Source organism: Histomonas meleagridis (assembly GCF_020186115.1).
Source record: "Histomonas meleagridis strain 2922-C6/04-10x chromosome Unknown contig_53, whole genome shotgun sequence".
Taxonomy (NCBI): domain Eukaryota; phylum Parabasalia; order Tritrichomonadida; family Dientamoebidae; genus Histomonas; species Histomonas meleagridis.
In genome coordinates this window covers 212,561-235,228 of record NW_027150896.1, presented here as the reverse complement: position 1 = coordinate 235,228, position 22,668 = coordinate 212,561, and the positions used below count along the sequence as shown (strand labels likewise).

The following is a 22,668-nucleotide window of genomic DNA, read 5'->3' as shown; positions in this document are numbered from 1 at the left end:
CTTTGAAGGAGAAAAAATCTTTTCTCAAATCTAGTTGACAAATGACTGCCCTCAAAAAGTGCATCCCAATTATTGCTAATGAACGATCTTTCATCAAATTTTTGTTATATTTTGTAAAGCATCTGAGGCCTAAACAACAACGAAAAGTTAATAGTATGTATAAGTGTTAAAAATAAAACAAGAATATTAAATATGTAATATATAATATTATGATTTCTTAAAATAGGATAAATAACACATTGGTAATCCATGTGATTAGATAAATGCAATTAAAATCGAATTTATCTTTTAGTCTTTTTAGTTAAATTCATGATTTGATAATATCTCAAAATCTAAAAATATTTGATAAAAATTTTAATATATGCATTGTTTAGTTTGCCTTTTTTTGCAGATAATTCTACTGCATTGTGATGAATTATTATGAACGATCCCGTTTATATATAAACAAAAAATGGAATAACGGTCAAAAGTAGTTCAAAAAGTTGATATCCGATTCAAAGCTTCTGACCACTCAAAAGCACAAAAAACAAATGCTTCCTCAGCTCCAAGCAAAGCTCCAAGAAATCCGTGCCTCTCGTAACTTCAATGCTTCACAATGGGTACAACAAAAGTGTGCTCTCTTTAACGAATACATGAAGAGATCTGGATTAAAAGGATGTGTTGTTAATTGCAGTGGTGGAATTGACTCAGCTGTCACTCTTGTTCTTGCCAAAAAAGCCATGGAAATGGAAGGAAGTCCAATCACCAAGGTACTTGCAATTCTTCAACCAATCCATAGTACAGCTAGCATTCAAAATCGTGGTCGTGACCTTTGCGAAGCTCTTGGAATTGACTATGTAACTGTTGACCAAACAGCTGTTTTCGATCTTCTCCATCCAATTGTTGATCAAGCGCTTGGAATTAAAGAAGCACCAGCATTTGCTACTGGTCAACTTCGCTCTTACATGAGAACTCCTGTTGCTTACTACATTTGCCAATTACTCGGCTCACAAAAGATTCCATCCATTGTTCTTGGAACAGGAAATTACGATGAAGACGGATACTTATATTACTTTTGCAAGGCTGGCGATGGAACAAGTGATGTACAACTAATCCATGATCTTCATAAGTCTGAAGTTAGAGCAGTCGCAAAGGAAATTGGAGTTATCGATTCAATCATTGTTGCACCTCCTTCAGCAGATTTATGGGAAGGACAAACAGACGAAGATGAACTCGGATTCCCATACGACTTCGCTGAGCTTTACATTGAGCTTCTCAACAAAAAGGAAGATTGCGAAAATTGGGTCAAAACTCTTGACGCCGAAAACCTTGAGCAATGGAACAAATGGAAGGAAACCATTGACCGTGTACATAGAAGGAACAGCCACAAGGAAGTATGGCCTCTTAATCTTGATTTGATTTGCCCAAATGGAATCAAATTTCAATTTAAATAAGTAAAAAGCAATAAGATGACCAAAAGAATTCACAGAGAGAGCACTTCCTTTGATGGTAATATTTGTATTTGAATGATTAAATTTAGAATTTACTTTACAAAATTGTTTGAGGCCGAAAGTAAGAATTAAATTTGTTCTATTGTAAACCTTCTTTTTGTTTAACGCCAACAGCTAAGATGAATTTTTCGTTTTTGGATTTGGGAAACCGTTAAATTGAATTGGAGAATTTGTATGAAATTTGACCGTTTCTAACTTTTTGATTGCCACTTTTTATAAATACAAACAGCTGATGGAAAATATTTCGTGCTCAAAATCTGGAAATGCACTCACCATTTCTTCAAATGATGAAATTCTTTCGAAGGTAAGGGAGTGTATTTTCCGAAAACTTGGCGTTCCAATTGATGATTCTGTTTATCAATTCAACTTTGAAGAAATCGAAAGTCCTAAACCAGAAAAGGTTGTGCCTGGCGCTCCTGTGTTGAACAACTTCCAAAAGCGTGCTGCTTCATACTTATCTCTTTGCCTTGAAATTCCGATTGATGATTTTTCAGATATTCGAAAGATTCCAGAATTTCAACCTGAACTATTTGGTAAAACGCTTCAACCAGTACCAATTGAAGCATTTCATTTAAATCAATTTGTTATTAATTATCCACAAGCATTATTTTTAATAGAGATATTTGCAACTAACCAAACTAAAGAAGAGCAATGCAACTACCATAAAAAATTTGAAGCCAAAAAGACTATCTACAATCTCGCACTTCTTGCAGATTTTCCAGTTGCTTTTGAAGTTTCAGAGCCCAACAAATCTGTCAAGATAAGCTTTGCTGACACAAATATTGCCACTGCACAATTAATCTTAAGCCAAGTTAAACTTGCATTAAATGTATTTTCATCCATCAAACTTGAAGTTGCACAATTTTTATATGTTGATTCATCATGTTGTGATATTTATAAAGTCCAAGAAATGTCCAATGAATTAGGCTTCGCAATGATCAGGACAGACGACTTCCAAAACGAGGAAAGCGCTTCTTTCGCAATTTGGGCAATTCCCAATCAGCCCGGTGTAAAGTACAGAAAAATTTTCGAATCAAAATGCAACGAAATTTTCGAGAAAATGCAACTAATCCAGTGCGAGTTTTGCCATAAGTATCTAATGAGCGAAATGTTTGACGCTGATAACGTCGAATGTAGGCATTTCGAGCATAAAGGTGAAAGAAAAGTGATGCCAAATGGAAAAATGGAAATGGAAGAAACAATGCCAGACGGTAGCAAGATGATATTCGTGAAGTACTCTTGCTGTGGAAAGGTTCCTAAGTTCGGCGATGAAGGTTGTGAAGAAGTGATTTTCGATCATCATAGCAGATCTCGATATACGATATCAAAACTCTTTTTCTCAGTTACTTAAGATGAGTTCAGTTTGACGTGAATCGTTAAATATTTCAAATCATTCATTTTTTTAAAAAATGTGTTTTAGTTAAGGCGCATTTTCTAGCAACATAAACACAATGGCTTTGAGATCGTTATTTAAAAGTATAAGATTGTTGGAAAGCAGAGTTTTATCATATTTAATAAATTTTAGTGTTGATCTACATGCATTATCAGCTAAAGGATTTTTTGAATTTTGGGATGTTGCTCGTCAATCAACACAAAAATCGTGCAGTTGCTCTATCATGTTCACCATAACTTTTTGCAACTAGTGGATATGATGGTATTATCAATGTTTATGATCTTGAAGGAGAGCCTTTTATAAATAGAATTTTTGTGTTTTATTTGAATTTATTTAGCGACCGTTGATTTGGTTGACTCCGTCCTTTTTTAATGGTCCACTTGGGTGCCCAATTCACTTACAAAATGGAATATTGCATGTGAATATAGTTCTATTGGTTTTTGATTATATTTTTAACACAATGAAAAATAGCAAAATGGCTTTTTAGCGACTGTTTATGAATAGCCTATGTATAAATCAATTTATATAAATAAAAGTCATATACTCAAATAATCCGAATCTAGCAGAATAATTTTTACTATAAGATTTTATTTATATTTTAAGTGTATATGCTCGAAAAAGTAATTACAAATTTTCTGAAGGGACATATCCAAGAGTCGGAACCACTCTGAATTTCCGTACAGAACAAGAAAAAATTGTTGAATCAACTTATGAGAAGCGAATTTTCATATGTTAAGATTAAAAGTGTCACAATACCACTCCAATTTACGGTTAATTAAATTAAACAATTTTCAAATTTATTTTGGCACTTATTTCAACATTGGTCAATTTTCAATAACCGTAAATTGAAATTAGCCAACATTGCCCAAGTCTGATTTTGAGGAATTCTTCATCTGCTTTTACTTATCAGAGAGAAAATTTTGCGGCTTCGTGAATTACGATAATATCAAATCATTATTACTTCATAATACATTCATCTGAATGGTTGTTGATTGGAAATCATCAAAAATAATCGTTAGAATCTTTTGGAAGCAGATTAAAGATCATGGACACTAGTGTGAAGTGTAATATGTGGGCCACATTCACCAGAATTTTTTTAATAAATTCAAAAAGCTAATACTGTTAGGAGCTGGGTGTAATGGTGTTTTGTTATTAAAAGTAAAATTTTTGTGATTTGAATAAAAAAAGGATTGTATTATTGTTTTGTTACCTAAATTAATTGAATGGTTATTTAATTAATAATATTTATTATTTTATTGTTGTTTCTCTAAAGCACTTGTACGTAAATATTGTTGATTAAAAAATAATGAAAGTTTTCGACTTCCTCTGATGATTTTTTAATAGCCGACATGTCTGATATTTGAAGACTTAAAAAATCTGACGAAATATATATTTAATTTAACACACAGATTATTCTGGTGAATGCTTAATAATAAAACCATAATTAAAAAAATTTGAATCAATTTTTTTAATAAAAGAGTTCAACCTAATTTAGTACATCTTATGTACTATTCTGAAATGTTCTGAAAATCTTCATCAAATGGATCATCTTGAAGATTAAAAAGTGGGTTATGATATGTTACTGGTGTCTCTAAATTATATATTGATTCAGCACTTTCTTCAAACTGAGTGATCTTTTTATGAATATGTTTGTTTATCGAAATAACAACTACAATTAGAATTATAACGCACATTATTGAAATAACAACAATAAAATAAGAGGAGCTTGTTGAACTCTTGGCTTTTTCTGCTAGGTGGATAAAATCTTTATGTGGTGCTTTATTAGCAGATACTTTTATTGATTTGTTAGACAAGTTATTTAATGTTTTAGTAGTCAATGTATTTTGCATTTCTTTAGATGTATTATGTTTTTCATCAAATGAAATATTCAATATTTTTTCGGATGAAGGATTTTGTTCTTCGTTGGTAGAATTTTTTATTGTTTTATTGGATAATGTATTTTGAATTTTATCAGATGAAGTTTTCAATGTTTCATTAATAAATGTAATATGATTTTTTTTATTTAATTCTTTTAATGTTTCTCTATTTGAAGTTTTTAATACTTCATTAGATAATGAATTTCGCTTTTCTTTCATTTTATTTTGTGTTTCATCAAATAGTATTTTTAATGCTTCTTTAGATAAAGGATTTTGATCTTCATTGAATGAACTTTTCTTTGTTTCAGTGGATGATGTGTTTTGTGTTTCATTAGAAAATGAAATCTGATCTTCATTGGTTGAAGATTTTAATTTATCATTATGTAAGACTTTCAATATTTTTTTAGATAATGTATTTTGATCTTTATTAACCGACATTTTTAATGTTTTATTAGATGAAACTTTAAGTGTTTTGTTAGGTACTATATTATGAGTTTCACTGAGTGAGTTTTTTATTAATTCTTTAGAAGGAATTTTAATCTGTTCTTCATGTTTTTTTATTAAATTTGAATTCCTATTATTTGTGTTATTTATTTTATTATTAAAAATAGTTTTCTTTTCATATGGCAATGATTTTTTTGTTAATGGTGATTCTACATGTATATAATTATTTGTTATATTTCCAGGAATTAAAACATGGGTTTCAGCGACTCTTCTTTGAAAACTATCTAAAAGATAAATATGAGCATATTTCATAATATCTTGTTTTTTGTATTGATATGACTTTTCTTTAGTAATGTAATTATAATTATCACATTTATATGTTTCATAAATTGGGGATTGAGATTCACTTATAAAGAAACAATATTTCTCGAATCGTTGACTAGTATAAAAAAGTTTTTCGATTTCTTTCATGACAGTTCCATTGTTTTTTTGTATTGCCCTTATTTTATACCAATATGAAGCATCATAACTAACATCATTCCAAGTTATAATCATATTTTTCTCATCAATTTTCGTTTTAATATCTGGTTCTTTAAATAAAATTTTGTCTTCATAAAAGTTATCCTTATTTTTTAAATAATAAATTGCATTAGCAATTATTTTAGCTTCATCATCATTCATTTTCAACGAAACTCCTGTTTGTATTAATCCTATATTATTATGAATTGCAAGAAAGTAACTACTTTGTGGAGATTTACCTTCGGGAAATGAAAACCATATATCGCCAGTATGATAAAAATTTGAAATTGTACTAACAAAAGGAATATTTAAATCATTTTCAATGAGGTTCGGATATTTGGTTATTAATGAATTACTTTTTACAGGAATTACTTTATCAGAATTAATCATTTCCTTTGGAGCGTAATAATTCACACCAAATTTTTTAAGGGTTTTTACATCAGCCCCAATATATATAAGAAAAATTTCTGTTAATGCAAAACAATCAATAAGTAGGCCTTTACCAGAATCAATGTAATTTAAGATGGTATCATATGTATATCTATTTTTAAATTTATCCCAATTCTGCTTTCCCCATTTTGCAATTACTGTAACATCATAATCGAATATTATTTTTGGATTTTTCTCAAAAATATCCATTGGAATAGGAGTTACGCTTATTAATTGGTTTTGATTAATATCTTTTCCTTTTCCTTCTATATTAATTTTTACTCCATTTTCAAGTTGTAATTCTCCACCTTCCATCCATATTTTAAGATACTTTAAAAATCTTCTTTGGGAAGAAAATGGGAAAATGTGATATTCAATTGTAGGAACAATATTTAATACCTTGATTTTGTCATGTTCGTAACCTTTCGCCTTATACCATTGATCATTTTTTTTCAAATATAATTCATAGAAAACATTATTTCCATAATGAGTCCATGAAATGCGTCTTTCTCTGTATGGTGATTGATCTCGATAAGTGAAATTTATTTGAGTTTTTTCTGCTTTAATATATTTTATATATAATATTATTAGCAGCATTATGATTTTTGATTAATAAAATTAAGATATCAAAAATGATATTATTGAAAACAAAATATTTTTGTATACAAAATTAAAATAAAATATTTGATCTTTTATTTAAAATCAATTTTCAATTTAAATTTAATTTGATTTTTAATAGTTATAATATTCAATATACTTTTGAGACCATATTGCCATATTTTTTTAAATATATTATTATTTGAATTCTTAATGCTTCTTTTAATCAAAATTTTTAAATTTTCATAATATAAAAACAAATTTTTTCTTTATATTCAACTTTATTAGATGTATTACAATTTGTTGAACATCTTTCAATAAATAATGCAATTAATTGGTTTTTAACTTTTCTTGATATAATTGTATTATCAAATCTCTTACTTATAAAAATATTAGATATAAAATTGTTAGTTTCCTTATAATTATACAGAATTCATTTCGATTCCTTTTTGATTAAGAAGTAATTTAACAATTTCTGTGTGACCTTTTTTAGATGCTTTCATAAGTGCCGTTTCAAATTTTTTGAATAATTTCCTAATATTATTTTGACATACAAAATTATTAAAATAAATATCAAATAAAACAAATAAATATCTTTAGCATTAATATCAATTCCTTCTTTTTCAAGAAGTAATTTAACTATTTCGGTGTTCTCATTCTCAGATGCAATCATAAGTGCTGTTTCAAATAATTTAAATAATTTCCAAATATTATTTTGGAATTAAAGTATTAAACATAAATAAATATCTTTAGCATTAATATCAATTCCTTCTTTTTCAAGAAGTAATTTAACTATTTCTGTATTATCTCTCACACACGCTTTAATAAGTGCTGTTTCAAATAATTTAAATAATTTCCAAATATTATTTTGGAATTAAAGTATTAAACATAAATAAATATCTTTAACATTAATATCAATTCCTTCTTGTTCTAGAAGCAATTTAACTATTTCTATACGACCATTTTCAGATGCTTTCATGAGTGCTGTTTCAAATATTATTGTGAAATATTCCAAAATCATCAAAAGAAAATTTAAATAAAACAAATAAATATCTTTAGCATTAATATCAATTCCTTCTTGTTCAAGAAGTAATTTAACTATTTCTATATGACCATTAAAAGATGCTTTCATAAGTGCTGTATTAAATAATTTAAAGAATTTCCAAATATTATTTTGAAATATAAAATTATTAAAATAAATATTAAATAAAACAAATAAATATCTTTAGCATTAATATCAATTCCTTCTTGTTCAAGAAGTAATTTAACTATTTCTATATGACCATTAAAAGATGCTTTCATAAGTGCTGTATTAAATAATTTAAATAATTTCCAAATATTATTTTGAAATATAAAATTATTAAAATAAATATTAAATAAAACAAATAAATTTTATCTTTAACATTAATATCAATTCCTTCTTGTTCTAGAAGCAATTTAACTATTTCTATACGACCATTTTCAGATGCTTTCATGAGTGCTGTTTCAAATAATTTAAATAATTTCCAAATTATATTTATAAATGTCATATTGTTAAAATAAATTTTAAAATATTAAAATAAATATTTTTGTGATTAATATCTAAACATTTTTTATCTAAAAAATAATTAACGAGATCAATATTTCCTGATGTTAGAGAATAAGTCATGATATCCCTTGGAATTTGATTATTTTGAAGAAAATATTCAACTAAAAATAGATTACCGATTCTTGCTGATAAATATATTATATCTTTATTAAATTTTATTCTTTTTTTGAATAAAAATGAAAAAGTTTCATAATTATGATATAAAATACATTTCATTCCTAATTCATTTAAATTACAATTTTGAAGTTTATTTTCATAAATATATTTAAAAATATCATTTTGATGAAACCTAATTGCTGTTTTATATGCACCTTCAAATGATGAATGATTTTGTTCACATAAATGAATGATTTCTTCATTTCCACCTGCAACTGCATATTTACCTGTGTTATCTATATTAGCACCATTCACAAGTAAATGTTTAAAACATTTAACTGCTGAAAAAAATGCTGCATAATCAATTAATGAAACATTTTCTTTATTAATGAATGAACATCTTTCATAAAGTGATGGCTCAATTATTTGATTAAAATCAAAATTTGTTTGTGATGATATTTCTTGAAGTTTTTCTACTTCATCATTTCGAATTATTTTTGCAATTTCATTTGGATTATGTCCTTCTTTAATTAGTTCCCAATCATTCTGTGAAAGTTCATTATAATTTGCTTTGATTCGAATCAAATTATTATAATTTTCCATTTTGATTTCTTCTTCAGACAAATAATGTATAAAATTTATTAGAATATTTAAATCTTGAATAATTTTGGGATTAATGTATTGATTTTTAACAATATTTTCAAAAAGATTTGTAAATACATCAAAAATTTTAGATGATTTGCAATTATTTTCTTCATTAAGTTGCATTTCTTTTAAAAAATCAAAATATATTTTGTAATTATTGATTCGCATATGAAATAGTACAAATATCATTTGACTGATAATAAGGTTAAGTGAATAAATATGGCTTTCATCAAATTTAGTGATTAATGAAGTAACTGATTGTGGAATATTTTCTTTTTTTTAATTTAAAAATTGTTTGCTTGATGTACATGAGTAAATCCATCTTATCCATTTTATAGTGCCGGCCACAAAAATATCTGATCGTCTTTTTGGCATTAAAAGTGTCCAGTCGTACCTAAGAAATTGTCCACTTTTTTTGCCAAATTTTTGATCGTCTTTTTGGTGTTGAAGCTTTCCATTTGACATTAAAAATTGTCCACTTTGTAATTTTTATATACAGACCTTTTTGCATGCGCTGCGAATAACGATTTTATATTCAATTTTTTCTATGAGTTTCATCAAAAAGCTATCGTTTGAGGTGCAACACATGGAGGAAAACGAGGGAGAAAAACAAGAATTGATCAAAGCATTAAATTTTAATGAAGAGGAAGAACAGCTGGACAAGCAAGAAAACTATGTCCTTTTGGAATTAAATTCATCAATAGATGATTTTGAACAACAAAGATTTTCCTCTGGAAGCTTGGAAACAGAACAAAACCAAAGCTCAAATTCAAGCAAGTTTACTGGTATTTATGACAACATAGAAATGGATTTAATTTTTAATGGATATTATAGCATTTTGGCAGATACAGATTTCCTCTGTGAATTAGATGCTCCTTTATGTAGTGGAAAGGAACCTACTGAAATTATCACGCCACAAATTATTGTTGAAGAAGATGACGACGATTTTATAGAACTAATGACATTCCTTGACTTTATCAAAGAGAACTCAAGCAGCAATGTAGCGGTATCATAGTCACTATAATTTTATTAGCATCTTATCACATTGATTCAAAAATTTGAAATTTTCAAAAATTTCTACATAAGGGCTACCAACAAAGCCAGGACCCCTATTGCATTAAGATAAACATTTATGATATTTCAATTTTTCGAAGAAAGGTTCAAAATTATGCTTAATAACACTTATGAAAGCAATATTGCTTTCTCGTAGCGCATTTTCTATAATACATAAAATAAATCATATTTTCCATAATATGAAAATAAGTTTATAATTTTTAGAATTTTTGGGATAAAACAAGTTTTTAATGCTTGTCGTCTGTTTGTGACTTAAAGAAAATGGAAAGAAAAATTAATAACATTAAATCATGCAAAATCCCGTTTAAATTAACGTACTCTTTTGGCATTTCAAAATTTAGCAATTCCAATGGGTAATACAAATAGCCAAGCTGATAAAAGAACGTACGCAAAAATGTTTGATTCTTTTTCATATGCTCCAGTTACTTCAAAGCGAACTGAAGCTAATTATTCCACTCAAATAAAAGCCATTGCAAATAATTCTCTACCAACACCATTAATGAAAACTGCATACTATGGTAAGTGGTCCATGTATTTAGGAAAAGGCATAGCACCAGCAGCTCGACTTGGACAATGTCATGTCTATGATCCTGTAACAGATTCTATTGTCATTGCCTATGGTGCTGATGTTAATGGAAACTGTTTGAATGATTGTTGGGCCCTAAATCTCAAAACCATGGAATGGCGATTAATCAACAATAGTCTTTTATCTCCACGACAATATTGTTCAGCATGTCTTGTTCGTCGCAACATGGTTATTTTTGGTGGCGCAGAAGGCAATCAATATTTTTCTGATCTTCATTATATCAATTTAGATAATGGCACAGTTGGTATAATTGAAACCGGTGGAACACTTCCCGTAGCGCGTACTAAGCCATGTTTGTTTACGTATGGAAATTATTTAATTTTATGGTCTGGATATGATGGTCGAATTCATAATGGCTTATACCGTGTTGATTTAAGCGAACGAATCTGGCAGAAAGCTAACACGTCACACTCTGGTGCCTCCACTCCCACCTGGTGTTTTTACCAAGGCAAGTATTACATATTTGGCGGATCTTCTGAAACGGCCATTACCACATTTGATCCCAAAACATATCGATTTGAAGCCCCAAAGTGCACAGGCATTGAGCCTCCCACCGATTTACTTAATGCGTCATTAGTATCAGCTGATGAGTATATATTTCTAATCGGCGGCGAATCGAACCAAAAGTATATGCACATATTTGCGCTCGATGTTAAGCGCCAATGGTGGTTTGCATTCCACATCCGTCCCGATAACGAAACGTTGTCGACTAACGACGGCATCGTCAACAACTCCGGCCTTTTCATGCTGCCGAGAGAGCACTCGGCGTCTGTGATATATTCTCCGGCTCAAAGAGCTTTGGTAAGTGTAATGGGTTCGAAGTTTATCGAGCCGGCGCCAGTGTTTAAGATTACAATTGACACTGCGCTGAGTTTTTGCCATATTAGAAGTGATTTGTATGAAATGTTTCACTTTACAAATCAACAACAAGAAGAATAATTCGATTTTTTTATTAAAAAAAATAAAAATGTTTTAATAAAATAAAAATATTTAATATTTTATATCGGAAAATCAAAACTTGTTTTTAATCTTATTTGATACTTTTTTGTTGGTTTTTAACATTGGTTTTATGTAAAAATATTAAATAAGAAAAGACAACGTATAAAATTGTCTACTTACATACAACTATGAATAATTGCTTGGAAAAAAATATTCAATAATGCATTAAAAGGTATTTGCTGCTTAAAATTCAGAAGATTTAACTTTTACAATTGCATCAAATTGGAAGCGTTAAAAATGCATTCTTCAAAAAGGCATTGTGAGTGAAATATTTTGATATTATTTAATATTTATTCATTAAATATATGCTTTTTTATATATTGAAAACAGCTTCTATGAATGACATTCTTATCAATGTAGACAGTTTTTCACTGCGTATATATATTTTAAATATTTCGATGTATTGTAATTATATACTGGAAAAGAAAGTTATTCAAAAAGAAATTTTTGTCAATACAATTAATAGATAGTCATAATGAACAATGAATGATTTCACAATAAAATAATAAATGGTGCAGTTAGTCATTATTTAATTGGCATCACAGAATTTGGGGCATTTGAAGCCGGGCTTTTGGTAGTACTTGCAGATGTTACGTCCCTTGTGATGAGCTATGACTGTTTCATCATTTGTGATGGCGCTGACAACTTTGGATCCTATTTTAACAACTTTAGTAACGACTTTAACAACTTTTCCAAGCTTCTTGAAGATCTTCTTGAAGCTGAATTTATTTTCACCATATTCTGGAGCCTCTTCAATTTCGTAATAGATTTCATATTCTGAATCTTCGTCTTCGTCATCATTTACAACTTTGTCAACAACATCGACAACTTTTTTAACAGTTGAAACAACTTTCTTAAGGCTGAATTTGTTTTCTCCTGGATGTTCTGGATCTGGAACAAGTACATAAATGTAACCAAGTTCTTCATCATCATTATTTGTTTTCAAAATTGGTCTTGTTGGTACTGCGGTTCCCTTTGGTGGAAGCTCAATGGACTTTAATGCAAGTAATGCAAATAACATAATGACAAAATGAAATCAATTTCCATTTCATCTTTTTTTATACTGTATAAATTTCAATTACCCATTCAAAAATTCAATTTTCAAATACTCGTTAAGTATTAATTACTTAAGTGTAGTAATTTAATTGAAGAATTTCAAATTGTTATAAACGTCGTCATCGTGTCATTTTTGTCAACGATACACATTTCTACAAATTTTCTAAGTGGATTTGTTATGAATTATAGCAATATTCCTTTAACTCGAAACGTTAAGAGAAAAAATCATCGAAAGCTCGTTTTTCGTTTTTATTTCCACTAACATCATTACATTCCATAGATTTAATTACTACACGTGTTTAAAAACACAAATCAGTATATTAGTTTAAATATTATGAGGACAAACTAATCAATCATCAAATAGATTTTTTAATATAAACAGATGATCTTATTCATATACAAAAAAAAAGTTTTTAATCATTGATTACATGATTCACTTTTTTCTCTGCATTTCTGTTCCACCATAAGTTTAAATGATGGTGTGTTACACATTTCATTTAAGAAAGGTCTTGATTCATGAACAAACCTTCCCAAGAACAGATTTTTTTCGAACATTGAATGTGCATTATTATCACTTCTATTTGTAATTATTGATTTTTTTACTCTTTCAATAATTTTTTGCATAACATCATTTAACATTTTAAGTATTAGCTGTGCATTTTCTGGGGACCATTTCGATTCTAATATTGGTAATAAGTTATCAAACATTTCAAATTTACCAAAATTCTTAATTCCCTTAGCTTCTTTTCTTTCAAGATCGAAGAATATTATATTATTATAATCCTCTAATTTAAACGTTGTTCCAAATATCATTGGAACAGGAGAATCAATAAAATCGATATAACGTGTTGAGAGAACAGTAATAACTTTTGCATTTAATTGTAATGGCTTTAATGCGAAATATAATGCCCAAATGAAATTAGAAACTTTTGTTATATCACTATGATAGACAACAAATGATTTCTCAAGACAAAGCGTTTTAAATATTGCAAGAAATAATGGTGGCCTAACTGTCTCAATTAATGACGCCATTGTATATATCGGAAATGATGATTGATCTAATATTGGACGTTCCCAACTTAATGGTGGATATGGAATAAGATCGATTTCAAGTTTTTGTCCTGGCAATGGTGGCGCTTTATTACAAAGTTCTGTTATAATTTCTTTCATTTTGTTTCGTTGTGTTATTGGATAATCATTATCTGTTTCAACATGTGAAATTGTTTGAGTTGACGTGATTTGAATGATATAATCATGAAGAAAGAATCGCCCAATACGTTCACTTCGAAGTAACCATAATACAATTTCATTAAAAATATCATTGTATGGAAATTTGGTGAGGAAACAAATAAATATTTTGGTCATCATTAATATTTCGTTTTCATATTGACTTACGATTTCAGATGCTGTTAAGTTATGTGCAAATGATGGAAACGTAAATGAAGAAGCGTCATAACCATAACAAAAAACATATGGAGCTTCATCATTTGCTAAATATGATATAGCAAAAAACTCTAAATCATTAAGCTTGACTTCTTTAATAACATGTGGATTTAGTTCTTGTTTAGGGATAATTACATCATAAATTTCTGTCTTTCCCTTGGGGAAACAATCCAAAGCTAATGAAATTTCAACATCATTAAGGGGATTTTCATGTGAACAATAGAGAATTTTTGGCGTTGTGTCATTTTCCCATGGATAAGATCCAACAATTAATATTGAATTTACAATATGATTAACTTCTTCATTATTGATAATATATTCTAAAGCATCATCTGGCTGGAAAGTTGAAGGATTTCGAACACTTTGACTAAAAAGTTGTATAAGTGTTTGAGTTTCATAATGATTTACATACATTTTAAAAATGAAGTCAAAAATAAAAAAGTATTTCAATATTGAATAATGGGCAAAAATTGGATTGGGAGAATAAACCATTCAATTTCCTGTTCCATAACGACTAATCACTTTTCGACCGTTAATCTGTGGAAACAACCTATCACAGGTTCTTCTTGAAAAATTAATTCTACCTCTTCAAGAATATAACATTTAAGATTTATCTTGGTTTTATTTTTCCTTTAATTTAACAATATAATATCACAAAGGTAAGAAAAAAATCTACTAAATTGTTATCAAAAAATTCAGATTTATTTTGGTAAACGAATATGTATGTCTATTTTATGCGCTTACTGAAGATAATTATAAAAAACCAAGCATGATCTTTGACATGTTGTTACCAACTATTTTTTGTTGAAGTTTTTATTATTATGCAATTTATAATATATTATTGTATTTTCATATTTGCATTCTGCTTTGTAAATATATTTGTTAATATGTAAAAATATTATAATGTATAGTGTAATTATTATTATTAAAACATATTCGAAATTATTCAAATTAATATTTTTTGCATTAACATCAATTCCTTTTTTATCTAAAAGTAATTTTACTATTTCTATATTATTATTTCTAACTGCTATATGAAGTGCTGTTTCAAATTATTAAAAAATATTAGAATTTAATTACCATTTCTTGATACGTTCATAACAGAGAAAATGACAACTTTAAATTAGTATCAATGAAAAGAAATTTCTAACATATTTATCGCGAACTGTATAAGAAACAAAAAAAGATTTTCTTCAAATTTTATTAAATTATTGTCGCATATAGAAAACCATCTGGATACAACATGGTTTCCACAATATTCTTAAGAGGTGTCTCTAATGGAATATTTATTCCTTGTATTTTGACTGCATCGGCCTTAACTCCTTTTAACTCAAACAAATTTCGGAAATTTTGTCCTTCCTCAACATTAACTGAGATGTCCGTAATGTTGAGTTCTTTGTCAATGAGTTTGATGGGCCACATTTTCCAGCTATTGATGTCTTTTGTATATAATTCGAATGATGAGATAAACTCTTTGGAGTCTTTTTTGTCAATAGACCTCCATATTTTCCCTTGGATGTCCGGGTTTGCTTGAGCAAAATTAGTATCATGTGTTAGAGAACATGATTCTTTGAAAGAATCAATGAAGATTTGTTTTACGACTTGTAACGAATCACATTTTTGTACCCTGTCTTCCGGGAAATCTTCAAAGCGGATTTCGATAGTTAATGGTGTGAAAATATTATCTTGAGGAATAAAGATATCATATATTACTCCTAATGGTAATTCCCATTTGATTGGTTTACCCTCAGAGCAAAACCACATGTCGTCCAAATTTTCTTCTTCAATAAAGTTGCCCAAAAAATTAAATACAAAATATCCTAATGACATGTTACGGTTGGCGTTGAAGCACAAAGGGACATTTAATTCTTGTATAGTAAAACGAATTGGAACAGTTGCTTCGAATAAGCTTTTTTGAGTTTCGTGTGTTTGCTTTTCAGCCATTGGCTGATCACAACGGTTAGTGTGATCATTAGGGCACCCCAAAATTTCACAAGGATAAAACTAAAATCTTTCTCAGGTAGCCAAAGTTTAGTTGTAATAAAGCAAAATTTGCGTATAAAGGAGATTTTCAATAAAAAAAATATGGAACAAAAGTTGAATTGATTTCAAGAAAATGATGAAATGAAAACCTTGTTACAACAAAACCAAGGAAAGACATATCTCCAGCAACCTTTTCCTAAAAAACAATTATTCTAGTATAAATTTTCCTTTTTAAACATATGTTCTAGACTTATGCATCAAGAACAGCTTCATTCCTATTAAATGAATTGTAACAACAATGTGTTGAAAAGTCCTATTGAAAACTCATTTCATTCTTTCTAAAGAAGTTGGCAAAAAATTTTATACAATAATCAATTTTTTATCAATACATACAAAAACAAACTATATCTGTATTTCGTCTTCCATCTTAAGGAACTTTGCTGTCGTAAAATTAAAATCTCTCAGCGAATTCCTTACATAAGTGTAATCGAATTCTTTGCTCTGTTTGTCAAAACTCTGTTCTTCCCATAGCACTTGTAGGTCGAATGCGTTCCACCCGTTCACTGTGTTCATTTCGACCCATTCGAACTCACTATAAGGGATAAGCACAAAGCCACAATCGTCATCATTTGGAGGCTTTGGGTATTCAACTGGCTCAAATGCATATCCAAGCATATCAAAAGGAAGGCTTTTTATGGTTTCTATCCGCTTTTCATCAAGGTTAATAACATTTCCATATGGAATACCATCAATCTCTGTAACTGCAAATTGATTCGTATCACGTAACATGACATATCTATTATTGACTTTACAATGCGCTGAATCTATGCACTTGAGTTCAATGCTTCCTTGTATTGTTGTGTTGCCGATTTTTTGAGTGATTTCATCGCTGCAGAACGATATGTTGTTTGAATGGTTTACAGCACATTCAAACGTTGATGGAGTCCAAGTTGAGATGTCGCTTGGATTGGGACAAATCTGACGTTCTTCCATAATTGATATGAGACTAAGTAAGTAATCTATGGAATGCCCAATGTAACCCCAGTTACTAAGAAGAATGAAACCTCCATTATCTGTAATATACTGACTTTTGGAAAAATCAAAGTTGTCATTATAGCCAAGTAGAAGAAAAGTATTATAATTACCGGGAACAGAATGAAGGTAAGGGGCTGAAATAAAATCTGATTTCATTTGGAAATTATTTGGATAACAAAAATCTCCATTGTGGCATGGATACAATTTACTGAGACAGCAACTGCTTGTAGAAGAGCCACATGATGCCCAAAATCGTTTCATTGGAATTTGGGATGAGATTAAGAATGGACGATTTTTGTTGATGAGTTTTCCCTTTGTTTTTGAAATTCCTTTGATAAAACTTTGATCTTTAGTCTTAAACTTAAGTGGGTTCTTAGAAAATGTTTCGGATTTATTGAAAGATGCTGGATAAACATTTGAAGATGAATTCGTTTGTGAAGAGAAAAATAATATACTGTTGTTGGTTTTGCACATCCTATTATTTTCGTTATTTTTACAAAACGTTTGAAGTATATTGGAAATGGAAGATTCAGAAAGTTGAAGAAATTGATTTTCATCAAGATATTTTGAAGAAAGTCCTTTGTTACGATAACTAACCTCTAAAGCATAAGCGATAGAGGTTATATTTGAATAATCTGTTTGATATTTTCGTATATTTGGAATTATAGATTTTGATGAAGCAATAAAATATGGTGGTATTGTTTTTTCATATAATGGGCTAATTGATCGTAAGGAACTTAAAGCAAGAATTTGTCCATGTTTTCGAGCAAACCAATAGATTGTAATTCCCCCAAAAGATATTGTTAAAACTATGCCCATCAAAGCTAAAGCCAAACATTCGGGACGTGCCCGAGTGTTATCAATTCGCTGGTATGTAGCCTCTCCTCCGCTTCCGAGGGTTGGCATATGGTTTTGGTACGAAAAATCAATTTTAAATACGACCGAATTTTGGCTGAAAAAGTCCATTCAAGTTTTAGTCCTCTCACAATTATGTTCTATCGTATTTCAATTTTTCACTTTTAAATAATTAATTAATCGATTATCCGGTGGCTTTCAATTTAACGTAAAGTCACATAACATCTCTTAACACACCGTATGGTGTGAAATATTCTGGAAAAATTAAATTTTATCAAATAACTTTTATCTTTGAAACCAAATGTTTTTAAAACATTTACAAAAATATTCTAAATAATATAGTAATTCAAATTGAATGCAATTTATATAAAATATTACCAAAATATTTAATATGATATTCAAATGTTCTCATGAACAGAAACAATATACACAGATGTTAGAATGGATATATTGGGAAAAATAATGAATCCAAAAAAATATTTACATTTTTTTCAGGCAAATCTTCACATTTTTTAGAGAAGCTTTATATAAATATATAGTGGCAAAAATATTATTAAATAAAAAATATTACAGAAATTATATTATTCATATGGCTGCACAACATGTAATTGAAATTTTGGTATCAGAGATCACATAGGATATTTTCTGAATATTTTATTTTCTGATACAGTTCGAGATAAAGATGTTTAAAATTTCTTTTTATTGAAAAATAACGCTGTTTTAATGTTGGCATTTTCTCAATTGCGAACTTTTTTGTGATCTTTTCTATATTCATTTAATTTAGCAGTATGTTGTTTTGTTTATTCTTTTATATAAAGAAAAGAAGAATTTAATGTCTTCTTTGATTATTGAACAGAAATCGAATAACATGAAAAATTAGAAGCAAAAAGTTCACGACAGAGAAAATGGAGGGAAATGAAGTTTGTGATCCAAAAGTTTTCATGTCTTGAAGCAGACATAAATATTTTTTGGTCAATAGTAAGATTGTTTAAGTTGAATTTGCTTGCAAAATAAACGATTATTTTGTTTTTGTGCAAACCTAATAATGAATTTTTTTTTTATTGATTCAAATGTCTCATCACAAGTAAGGAAAAAAATTTCCCTGCATGTTTAAAACGACCGTTTTCTTCAGCTTTGCCAAGGTCCGATTCCCAACATTTCATTTTTTTATATTTCTATCGGAGAAGTTTTCAGAATTTTACACGTGGCCCAGAAGACATGATACCTACACCTCAAGTTCTTCATAAATCACCTTATTCGAATATCAATGTAATTATAATGGCAAACAGACCACCTTTTACACGAGAAGCACTTAGTGAAAAACTTTTCGGTCGTGTAACAATTGGTAACAAGCCAATTGCTCATCACATTTTTAAACAATTTGAAAATTGCGGATTAAGGAATATAACTCTTGTTTGCTTAAGTAAGGACAACAAAGAGTACGAAGATTATCTTGCCCAATATACCTCACATAATAATTTAAATATTAATCTTTCACTTCTTCCTGTTGATGGTACTGTCACTACAGGTGATATTGTTCGTAAAATAGGAGCCGACAAATATACATTCATATTTCCAATCGATTTATTAACTTCCGTAAATTTAACCCAAATTATTGATTTCCATATTTCATCACGCTCCGAAATCACTGTCATCACAACAAAACACGGCCTTGATAAGTCCAAATCCAAAGTTCCGGGCTATATGATTAATGTTCGAAATCCATACGGAACCAGATATTTTGTCTATCCCGAAAATGAGCCTACAAAACTGGTTACACTACTTTCTGATCAAGAATCTCTTAATGAAGATTTGGATCTTTCTCTAAAACAGACATTAATTGATCGAGATTCATCTAGTGAGTCAATTGCTTCATCAGAATTTTCATTTGAAGAAAGTAATGAAGGGATGGAAATCCAAGATATCTTTTTGCGAAATAGCAAATCTCTTATTGTCGATTCTTCGATGCAATTAACAAATGCTTATATTTTATCTCCTAAATGTGTTGCTCTTCTCAAAGAAGATGTTTCCAGTGGACAAAAGATTCATTCTATTGAATCTGAATTGATTCCATATTTATGTCGTGAAGATGTTGAATCATCACAACTTGTCAACAATCACATTAGCCGTCGGAAGGTAGCCCATAAGGCATCTATCTATTGCATTGGCGATGACAATTTTGCATTTCGTGTCACAGATTACGCATCGTTATTCCTTTCAAATTTGATGTGCGGCTCTCAAAAATTGAAAGGGTTTACACCGCACGGTGAAAACACAAACGGTTATTATGTTGGGAGAGATATAAGTGTACATAATACATTTAGGTTTTTACCATGTAATGTATATGGAGATAACCTTCATATACCAAACGAAAATGTAACAATTCAACGATCAGTCATAGGTAAAAATTGTAAAATTGGAAAAGGTGCCAAAATAACAAACACAGTCTTGTTCGAAGGAGTGACAATTCAAGAAGGAGCAGAGCTAAGTGATTGTCTTGTGGAATCGGATTCTGTTATATTTGCTGGATCGAAATTAAGACAATGTATTGTGGCATCACATTTCCAAGGTACGAAACCAATAAAAGAGGAAAAATGTACTGTCCAAAATAAGCAATAAAAAAATTAAATGTTGATGTAATTTGATATATGTTTGGTGATTTTAATAAAAATTTGGTGATCGATTTTTTAAAACTTGTACATGTTTTTATATGCTTTTTTCATATCAAATAAATCGATTTTTATTTTTAGAAATCATTTGAAAAACTATAGTTTTGAGGAACTTTTTTGACTACATGGAAAGAAACATAGTACTATATATATTATATATATTTAACCATGTTGATGATCAATCGCATGAGGTTTTGATAGGATGTTTTAAATTTTTAGATGCTAACACCTGATCATTTCGTTAATCCATATCAACATAAAGTTGGAGAGGGAATGAGCATTACAACTATCAAATAAGCTTTGATTTTTGGAACAATGAAATTTTAAAAATTAAAATAAATATTTGTTTAACAAATTATTTTTATAAATGAAAATATTTACATAAAAAAAAGTCATACCCTACATCGGTATATACTTTATACATTTTAAAATTGTATTTGAAATGCGTGATTTTTGTCAATTAGGAGAAGTTTGTATTAATTATAATAATTTTGATATTCTTAATTTTTTAAATGGAGAAGGAATGAATATCAATAAAAGAATAATTTGAATCTGCAAGAGCTGGGAATTTCTTTCTTGTTAATTACTATCTTGAAAATCATTCAATACCAAAGAATATTTTATTATTTGCGACTGAATCTGGAAATTTGGAACTTATTAATTTAATCCTTGAATATGAAAGATGTAGTAATTCATATATTTATTAATTTCATTTATTGCTTATGAAGTGCAAAATCATTCTTTGAAAGTTCTTCACAAGCAATATTTTCTGGATAAAATGAATATTTATATTTATCAAATTTATCTTGATTAATATGAACAAAAAATGGTTTATGTATATTTTGGATGATTTTTGATTCAAGTAAATTATAGTTAATCATGTAATTAAGTAAATAAAATGATTCTTGTGTGTTTTCTTTAAGTAGAAATTGAGGAAATAAATTTATTATTTTTGAGTTAGGAGTAATATTAATGTTGAGGTATCAAAACTCAATCGATTGCACCTTTTGATTTGAATTTACGAGAAGTATTTGTTTTTAGTTAAACGAATTAAATTATGGAAATCGAAATTGAGTTCTAAAAACGATAGATATTAATCAATAATCTCAGTGAAATCAGCTATAGCTTTTTGATTATTTAAATGGCCATATAAGAGTAGAGATGCTCGAAAATTTAATCAAAAATAAAACAGGGGATAATCATATTTTTATTTCCTTTTTTATTCCTTCGATTTAAATTTAAAACTATTATTTTTTGATGTCAATTTCAGAAATATTATTACCCATTCGGAATCCTCTAGTTTTCTGAATTAACTTAGGTTATTTTTCATCTATCATTATAGTGTAAAACATTTAATTCTCAGAAAACTTTTTGATAATAATTTTGTGTAACAACTTTTTCAATCTCATATATAAAATTATATGGACAAATTTAAATTGAGTTTTTATTATATTTTTACTGTAATCGCATCTTCAGCCTCAACCATTTGGATAGAAGTATAACGCTGATAGCATGAAGAAATCCATCTTCCTTGGGCTTTAATTTCGCAATCAGCAATTCCAGCCAATGATGCTTCATGAGCGGCCCCTTTAGGAAAAGAATGTGTTGAATAACTCTCTGGATTCACTCCAATTTTTTTTAGTTGCAATTTAAACTTTCTCCTAACTGTTCTATTACATAATGTAAAGACATTCGATTCTTCATTTATATAACTTAATTCTTTCCATTTTGGTAACCATAGAAAAAGGGAATATATTGTGTTTGAACGACAAACGTGCACATTGACTCTCCTCCCTGTATGATCTGTTTTAGAATAAGGAATGAATAATACCAAACGTCCGTCCTGATCATACGTTATATCTTTTCACATTAATCTGCACGCCTCGCTAA

At 28.8% G+C, this 22,668-nt stretch overlaps 9 protein-coding genes across 9 annotated transcripts; 5 read left to right on the top strand and 4 right to left on the bottom strand.

Moving 5' to 3' along the window:
* Positions 1–530: 530 nt before the first annotated feature.
* GO595_007452 (putative NAD synthetase) lies at positions 531–1,433 on the top strand (the record flags this gene model as incomplete). Its single annotated transcript, XM_067920918.1, has 1 exon — positions 531–1,433. One exon carries the CDS (start codon positions 531–533, stop codon positions 1,431–1,433), a length of 903 nt encoding a protein of 300 aa, XP_067772362.1.
* Positions 1,434–1,722: 289 nt separating this feature from the next.
* On the top strand, positions 1,723–2,841 carry GO595_007451 (uncharacterized protein; the record flags this gene model as incomplete). The annotated part of the gene is made up of 1 exon (XM_067920917.1): positions 1,723–2,841. The coding sequence occupies one exon, from the start codon at positions 1,723–1,725 to the stop codon at positions 2,839–2,841; it is 1,119 nt and encodes a 372-aa protein (XP_067772361.1).
* A 6,784-nt stretch (positions 2,842–9,625) lies between these two features.
* Positions 9,626–10,093, top strand: GO595_007450 (uncharacterized protein; the record flags this gene model as incomplete). The annotated part of the gene is made up of 1 exon (XM_067920915.1): positions 9,626–10,093. The coding sequence occupies one exon, from the start codon at positions 9,626–9,628 to the stop codon at positions 10,091–10,093; it is 468 nt and encodes a 155-aa protein (XP_067772360.1).
* Positions 10,094–10,501: 408 nt separating this feature from the next.
* On the top strand, positions 10,502–11,677 carry GO595_007449 (Kelch motif family protein; the record flags this gene model as incomplete). Its single annotated transcript, XM_067920914.1, has 1 exon — positions 10,502–11,677. One exon carries the CDS (start codon positions 10,502–10,504, stop codon positions 11,675–11,677), a length of 1,176 nt encoding a protein of 391 aa, XP_067772359.1.
* A 589-nt stretch (positions 11,678–12,266) lies between these two features.
* GO595_007448 (uncharacterized protein) lies at positions 12,267–12,758 on the bottom strand (the record flags this gene model as incomplete). Its single annotated transcript, XM_067920913.1, has 1 exon — positions 12,267–12,758. One exon carries the CDS (start codon positions 12,756–12,758, stop codon positions 12,267–12,269), a length of 492 nt encoding a protein of 163 aa, XP_067772358.1.
* A 452-nt stretch (positions 12,759–13,210) lies between these two features.
* On the bottom strand, positions 13,211–14,650 carry GO595_007447 (DENN (AEX-3) domain-containing protein; the record flags this gene model as incomplete). The annotated part of the gene is made up of 1 exon (XM_067920912.1): positions 13,211–14,650. The coding sequence occupies one exon, from the start codon at positions 14,648–14,650 to the stop codon at positions 13,211–13,213; it is 1,440 nt and encodes a 479-aa protein (XP_067772357.1).
* A 789-nt stretch (positions 14,651–15,439) lies between these two features.
* On the bottom strand, positions 15,440–16,180 carry GO595_007446 (uncharacterized protein; the record flags this gene model as incomplete). The annotated part of the gene is made up of 1 exon (XM_067920911.1): positions 15,440–16,180. The coding sequence occupies one exon, from the start codon at positions 16,178–16,180 to the stop codon at positions 15,440–15,442; it is 741 nt and encodes a 246-aa protein (XP_067772356.1).
* Positions 16,181–16,621: 441 nt separating this feature from the next.
* On the bottom strand, positions 16,622–18,160 carry GO595_007445 (uncharacterized protein; the record flags this gene model as incomplete). The annotated part of the gene is made up of 1 exon (XM_067920910.1): positions 16,622–18,160. The coding sequence occupies one exon, from the start codon at positions 18,158–18,160 to the stop codon at positions 16,622–16,624; it is 1,539 nt and encodes a 512-aa protein (XP_067772355.1).
* Positions 18,161–19,327: 1,167 nt separating this feature from the next.
* Positions 19,328–20,728, top strand: GO595_007444 (translation initiation factor eIF-2B subunit gamma; the record flags this gene model as incomplete). The annotated part of the gene is made up of 1 exon (XM_067920909.1): positions 19,328–20,728. The coding sequence occupies one exon, from the start codon at positions 19,328–19,330 to the stop codon at positions 20,726–20,728; it is 1,401 nt and encodes a 466-aa protein (XP_067772354.1).
* Between the last annotated feature and the right edge of the window lie 1,940 nt (positions 20,729–22,668).